This window comes from Cyprinodon variegatus, unplaced genomic scaffold, assembly GCF_000732505.1.
Source record: "Cyprinodon variegatus isolate N-32 unplaced genomic scaffold, C_variegatus-1.0 Scaffold2030, whole genome shotgun sequence".
Lineage (NCBI taxonomy): Eukaryota > Metazoa > Chordata > Actinopteri > Cyprinodontiformes > Cyprinodontidae > Cyprinodon > Cyprinodon variegatus.
In genome coordinates, this window is record NW_015152483.1 from 13,269 (window position 1) to 20,846 (window position 7,578).

At 36.1% G+C, this 7,578-nt stretch overlaps 1 protein-coding gene across 1 annotated transcript in view; it reads right to left on the reverse strand.

The window, feature by feature from the left end:
- Window positions 1–143: 143 nt before the first annotated feature.
- The window catches only part of LOC107105052 (roundabout homolog 2-like), a 29,195-nt gene continuing 21,760 nt past the window's right edge, over window positions 144–7,578 (reverse strand). The window contains exon 2 of the mRNA XM_015405171.1: window positions 144–520. Within this exon, the coding sequence (XP_015260657.1) occupies window positions 144–520 (377 nt within the window). The remainder of the gene's footprint in view (window positions 521–7,578) is intronic.

A 7,578-nucleotide genomic window follows, 5' to 3' on the forward strand; every position in this document is an offset into this window, starting at 1 on the left:
ACTTTTAGTTATGGATTACTTTGTGTTTGTCTATAACAAATCTTGATTTTAAGGTTAATGTGGCAAAACTGTGAAAAAGATGGTATGGCTTTGTATTGAGAACGCGATATTATACTACATATTTGATGCTTTTTGTTGTGTTCTTAGAAAATGATCACATCAGCAAACTCAAACAGAACACAGCAGTACTTACTAGCTACTTCCAGGGATGCATTGTGACTGATTGCCTGACCCAGATAGTTTCGGGCCACGCAGACATAGCTGCCATCATCTGGCTTGCTTCGTCGTCCGTGGATGATGCGTAGAAAAAAGAGGGACCCGCTGGGCAGCAGCATACGATGGGAGCGTGGGTTGTCTTTGTCCGTCTCAACGCGTTCGCCATCTTTGTACCATTCCACTGTTGGGATTGGACGGCCCTCTGCCTTACAGTTTAGCGTAGCTGGTTCCCCTTTGGACACGATAAGATCAGAGGGGTGCTCTACAATCCGGGGAGGGAAGTCTTCCTGGCGGAGACGAGACCCTAAACGGGGAAAAAGAGAAGAAACTTAGCTGCTAATTATGCATGTTTAAGGAAAGCACAGGACACAAGAGTACAAGAGAGCCGTGATAGTTATTGTGATGTGAAGCATTAATTCATGAACACGTCATCATAAAATTTTTATCTTTCTTTTTAACAACTAGAATCTCATCAGACAACAAAAGCAGAGGTGTGTGAAATCTTTCAGGAAGCAATGTGCTTCAAAACAAAACACAGATGGCTTTCAAAGATAACAATGGCATTTTATATGGTTTTTGAAGAGCTCCAAGGCAGAAATTCTAATAAATCAAAGGCATTATCCGTTACTGTTTTTACTGAAAGACGTGTTTAGTTCTCTTATTTTTGTTTTATTTTTGCATACACAGCACATACAGAGAAAAGGTTAATAATAGCTTTTCTGTTTCACATTTCTATGTAAATGATAAAACTCTAAATGTAGTTGGCTGCACTTTGATTCACCACTTGAGTCCAGCTTCACCACAGCCTCTGAATAAGGAATAGAAGTATGAATCAATACTTCCAACCACACAAACACTAACAACCACAAAATCACCTTTAATCCTTCTTTCACTGCTGAGATGTCAATCAGTTGTGCTCACTCCATGAAACTGTGAAAGGTGGATACCCACTGAGGCTGAGGACAAACAAACCCCATCCCCTCAATAACTGTCAGGTACACAAGCCTGATGTTTCTGCACATCTAGCATTGCATTTCAAGCCCATCTTAACAGGTACACTCTAATATTGCCACTTCTAACCCTATTAGCACAAACAAGCCACCGCTTCCTCTTCCTAGTCTGCATCTTAAGCTAATATTTTTTAGAATTCGCTATAACTATGATAAAAGTGTTACAGTGTGCTTGGGAAAAAATGACATGGCCAAATGATCAACTGATTTCTAGAATAGATCTAAAATCAATGTGTGTCACTCTGGGTGTTTTTTCTTGAAGATGTCTTTTTAGGCCCTAGTGGTGTTTTGTTTTATTATTTTTGAAAGTAGGCAGACAGAAAAAAGTATTAGAGAGAGGGAAGACAAGGATCAACAGGACAGGATTTGAACCTGCAACAGCTGAGGCAAGAAGCAAAGCTTCTCTACATGCTTATCCACTGCACCACTGCCACATCCTGATTGAAATCTTTAAATTTGTCAATACAGTTATGTGAAAATTACAATATCAAGAGTAAAGCATATTATGAGTGCACACTCCTGTGTATTTACTACTTTCAGAAGAAATTTATATAATTCCAACCAATGACTCCCAAATTTGAGACTCTCACTATTGTAATACTAAAGATCTGTGAGAGGAACTTCAGCTTTGAAATTTGTCAAAACTATTATCTTTATCATTATTTTTTATTGTATTTAAGAGGTACAAATAAGGTCAGGACTGGAATCAGACATTCTTTTAATGATTCACCCTGGTTGGCATTTATTAGGAAAAGTATTTAATGAATTATCATAATTAATTTTAAATTTTAATTTTTTATTTACTGAACCAGCAAAATTAATAATAGACAAGATTTTAGTGTTCAATATCTGACTCAAAATTTTAGGACAATGAAGAACCCAACCAATTTTTTTTTTTTTTTTTGCTGTTTCTATAAAAAAAAGAAGAAACAGCAAATTTTGTAAAATTGACTCAACAGCTTTGCGCTTTAAAGAAAACTGGACGAATTAATAATTCAGCAAAAGACTGATAAGATGCATGTGCAGTAAAATTTGTATAGATCTTGAATATGGTCTACCTTTGTTAATATTTCTTTTGCACATATTGGCTCCTTTAAGGGGATGAAAACAGCAGCTGCCACAGCTATCAGCAGGCCATCCGGTATTGTGTCAATGGCCTTGGAAAGCAGATAATCACTACCATGCTCGTGATGAGAACCTCCACTCCCTCTGCAACCAGTAATACCCACACAGGCAGGTGTTTAGCCTCACTGATAACACCTTACAAACTGTGAGAGGGATTTTTTGTGTTTTCAGTCTTTTGTATTTTCACATGTCTTTTAACTCTTTTCTATTTTATACCACTTTTCTAGAACCTTCTATAAGACTTTTGATATTATTTGCAGCCCTCTATTTTAACTCAAAACCCAAAACATGAGGAGCATATAACATAAGTATGTATTTATTTCAAGGGATGCTATTTCTTGCATGTTTTAAAAACCAAAACTGGAATTTTTAATTTTTTCCTTTAACTGATAACTATTTGGGATCTTTTTTGTTCTTAAATGAAACTAAGTGAGGTAAAACAAAAGTTACATTCTAATGAAAACCTTTTCCAAAAATCTTTCTCTGATAAAAACATTCAGTTAAAAAACACATTTCTTTTGGAAACCTTTGAAACCTTATAAACATCACAGGTATGGTATTTTTAGCAATGGCAAAGTAGTAATGAGTAGTGGATCCTCGAGACGGAATTTGAAATAATCTGTATTGCAACAGCTTTAAAAGCCTGTATATTTCAAGTTCATAGAAATGACGCAACATATAATAATCTCAGTTTTATGTCTCAGGTCATGTTCCCCTAACTAGACAGTTTTTGTTGTTGTTTTAGTCTGACTATATCAGCTAGTTGAATATTCCCACAGTTTCCATGGGAAAAAATGCTCATCATCTTAGATTTTGATGGGCACACTTTGTATCTAATACAAAATGCATTTGATGGATACATCACAGTATTTTCATTTTGGGAGTCATTTTATTTGTTTCATTTTCTACACAGAGCCCTCTTTATTATTTATACCAATAGTAAAGATTTAACTGAGCCTTGAGATGAAAATATTTGTCAGAAAGAAATAATAAACCAGAAATTCTACCCTGATTACCTCTCTCTTTAATGGGTGTGATGATGAAGGAGAAGACATTGACTCATGCAAAAGAGGTGGACAGTAACTTTGGAAAACTTGCAGGAAATTTGAACCCATTTCTCAGCACCAAAGTAAAGGACAGTCAATATTACCCACTGAGCTGTGGGGAAGAAGTGTAAATATTTAATATCAGAACAATTTTCCACACTGTCTAGACTGGAAAAGGGGTATCAGAACAATACAAACAAGACAGAGACTGTGGCCTTTGGTCTCTATTTACAGCACACATGCTGCTTTTCTTGTTCTTAATTGTGTTGGACTGGCGCCTGGGGGTCCACGCAAGTCCCTAAGCTCCTTGGCATAACTGAGAGGCAATATCAGTCTGCCACAAGTGGGCCCCCAAAAGACCAGGCTTTATCTGCAAAGGGCCAGCAGCCAGCATGAAATAAGTATGCAAAAACATGCACACAGGTGCACAATGAGGTACATGCATCCAAACCAAAGGCAATTTGTTGCACATTTGCAACAACAAAATGTGTCTGTTTTCAGCTTGATGCACTTCTGTTTTTTTGTGAAAATGTCCTGATAATTTTGACAAAGACAAAGAAAAGAGCTTAGTAAAATCTTTTGTTGCCATTGAGAACCAATTGAAGTATTTTTTGTTTTTAAATGTGCCAATCAAAAAATATCAGCATGTTAAAATGTATCTAAATTGTTTTTTATATAACTGCAAATAATTGATGATTTTTTTAAACCTTACTGCACATTTTTTTTTATTAGTTATTCTATTTTATAGTTTTACATTATATTATATATTTATATAAATTATATTTTATATAAATATTTTTTACTTTAAATGCATGTCACTTTGCTACTATTGCACAGAAATATTCCCATCTGTGGTCAATAAATGAATTTTCTATTCTATTCTGTTCTATGTCATTCTATTCATTCTATCTGTCTGGGTTTATAGACTTATTGGTGTGCAAAGCTCTGACCTTCCCATACTCACTTTAGACACTTTTGACTAGCTTTTAAAAACTATGATATAAGGATTTTAAAAAGAGCACTGAAATAATGATTCCTGTCCTCCCCCTAGCAGGAGCATGATGTCAGAGTATAACAGAGTAGGTTTTGTTCTACTTTAATTTAAAAAAAAGAAAAATCATTAAAGTTCAGTTTAAGCTCTCTTTAGGATTTTATATACCTATTTTGAGCAAATAGGTTAAAGGTATATAGGCTAAAATTTACCACCTTTGCTCTAATCCTTTTTTTTTTTTTTTGCAGTAAAAATCATGCACTCTCTCACTATGAAAGAATCACACTCATATTTTGTGGTAGAAAACACCCTTCCCTTTAAAGGTATTTCATAAATGCCCCTTTCCTCTCTTACTTTAAACACAGTAACAGCATCCAAAAAAAAGACCTTCTATTCCCTGCAAGATCCTACATTTGGTTCATTCACTAATTAACTATCCACAACTAATTACAGCATAAAATGATTCAACTTATAGTTCCTAATTTCACGAGTCAGGGCCGAAAAATTCCAGAGCCAAATTGTATCAACAGCTTATTTCTCAGTGTAATTTTAATTTTAAACCAACAAATACCAAGTGCTTGAGGATATTTGTGAGTTTTACATTTCTTTGTACCATACAAAGTTACATCTAACTTCCAATGATAAACAGACACAGCACAACTGAATAAAATGTCAAGGATAAATCCTAGACATTATTTGGCGCATAGGTGTTCCAATATAAAAGTAAAAGGCAGAACAGAAAGCATGAAAGTATACATTATATGAAGTGGAAGAAGCCAGCTTTAAAATAACAAATCATGACCCCCCACTAGACTGTAATAACACACTGCAGATGTAATTTCCCTCGATCCAGGTGGTCGTGTATGAACCACCCAGGTGTCATTTACAATGTAAAAACATTTCAAATGCATTAAAGACTGTCAATGTGGTGACATGGATTCAAACCAAAGATATGTTCTGAAAAAAAGATAAAAAAAAAAAGATGATTTTACTATCTAATTACCTTCCTTTTTGGAAGACACACATTCTTACTTGGAAATCTTCAGAAATCTCCAATTTATAAAAGCAATTTTTAAAGAATGTGCATAATTGTCTGTTTGTGGTTTATCCAAAAGTAACAGCCACTGAAAAGCAGTTGGTGACATTTATGAAGCTAAAATGCTCCAGACATATTGTTACCCTTCGACTCTGCTAAAAGCTGACTGACACAATCAGACTGCATTGTGGCTCTGAGACTAAGACCACAAAAGCTACAGTGGTGGTTAAATTCAACCTGTTATGCTTCAGGATTTGCTATGTCTCAGTGTAAGTAGTTTTATGCGGCACAAGGGCTTAAATGAGCTAAAAAGAAAAAGGAATCTGGATTTTCTAGTAGGCTAAAAAGAGAGCAATAAAAAGAATGTCTTGTTAAGGTAAATGCCATTTCTTTAAGCTGCAAAGATCATTTAGTTTTCTTTCTTTAGGAACCTTGGGTTACATCATTGATCAAAGTCCAAACTTTTAATAGTAAGCAAAGATTTTCAGTACCTTCAGTGGTCATGGTTGTGGTCTTGTATGTCAATTTGCACCACACCAGAACAGATGACTATCCATGGAGAATAACAAGCTGGAAAAACATTGACACCTCAAGATCTAATATGAAAAGACCCGAGTGAAACACTGAACCAACTGAGCAAAACAACAGCTGCTAGTAGAAAAATAGTGATCGAGTGTTAGACAATTTCACACAAATGAGTTGTTTTTTGGGGGGGGGGGGTTTGGTAATCAGCTTTATTAAAAAAAAGCAACATATTGATATGTAAGCTCTTAAATGAAATATAGGTTTTAAAAAAGGCCAACAAAACTAGCAACCAATTAACGCTCACAGAAATGCAGATAAAACAAGACAGGCAAAAGACAACTACACTGGAGAGACCAAACAACTGCTTAAATTCATAGCACAACACTGAAAAGCCAGCAGCGTGGGGTACGATTTAGCAAATTATGGTGCGCCTAAAAATCAAGGGCCACAAGTTAGATGATGATGAGATTCCTATCTTGGACAGAAAGGGATGATGGTTTGAAACAACAGTAAAGGAAGCCATCCCTGCAAGCCAACCCTGAAAGACAGGGGTGAACTTCAGTTTTAGCTCCCAAGCGTATACAACGCTGTCTTGAAACCCATTAATTGCTTTCAGAACTAAGCTCTGTACCTTGTCAAACTCCTCTAGTCAGCATAATAAATAGTGTTGCGCCAATGCCATTTTTCGGCCCTGATACCGATACCCGATACCTGGCTGTGCGGTATTGGCCGATACCGATACCATACCAATACCATTTGTTTGAAACTGATCTGTGTGTGTATACAGCATATGAAGAACTGCATCCTACTGGGATGTTAAATAATTGCCATCATGGCTTTGGCAAGCTGTTGCCTGCCTTTGTGAAGTAGGAAAAAGACTAATACAAAGTGAATCCAGTAGAACTTTTTATTGCCTACCTGGAATGGATGACAATAGTTCAATAAACTTTTGGCTCTCAAAATGGTATCGGTGCCCTATTTGTTGGTACTCGCTGATACCGATACCACCATTTTAGGTATCGGTGCAACACTAATAATTAATCACAAACTACTCCTTATTTCATTGTAAAGCTTAAAGCAGTAGCTTTAAAAATGTGACTTTAATCACCTTAAACATAATAAAGCAACTGGAAAGATTTAACTTTAATGAGATGTACTGTGTTAAGAAGTTGTCAAGCTGCATCCGTCTACTGTGTTCTCATACTTAATTAAAAAGGAACAGTCCAACGATAGTGTCAAAGGTTGGTCACTAAATAATATTGCAAATATTAATTTTCAAGATCCCATCTCATTTATTCTAATTTAACCTCTTAGATTTGAAACTTAAAAACAGTCATTAAATGCTAAGCTCAGGCTGTCATGATTCACCTGCCTAGCTCTGCCCAGTTTACTACTCCTCTTTCACCTGCTCTAGTCTCTATTTAACCTGCGTTCTTACAGTCATCAGAGCCAGATTATTCAAGCCCTTGGTGAGCGATTTCTAGTGGATATCGTTGTTTCTGATAGCCTGACCCATTCTGCCTATGGGCCTCTGTCCCTGCCTGTTTCCATTTGCCTGACCTGTCCTCAGACTCCTGCTGGATTCTGCCTGTTTACCGAACCTGGAACTGCTTTCTGACTAGGGATGGG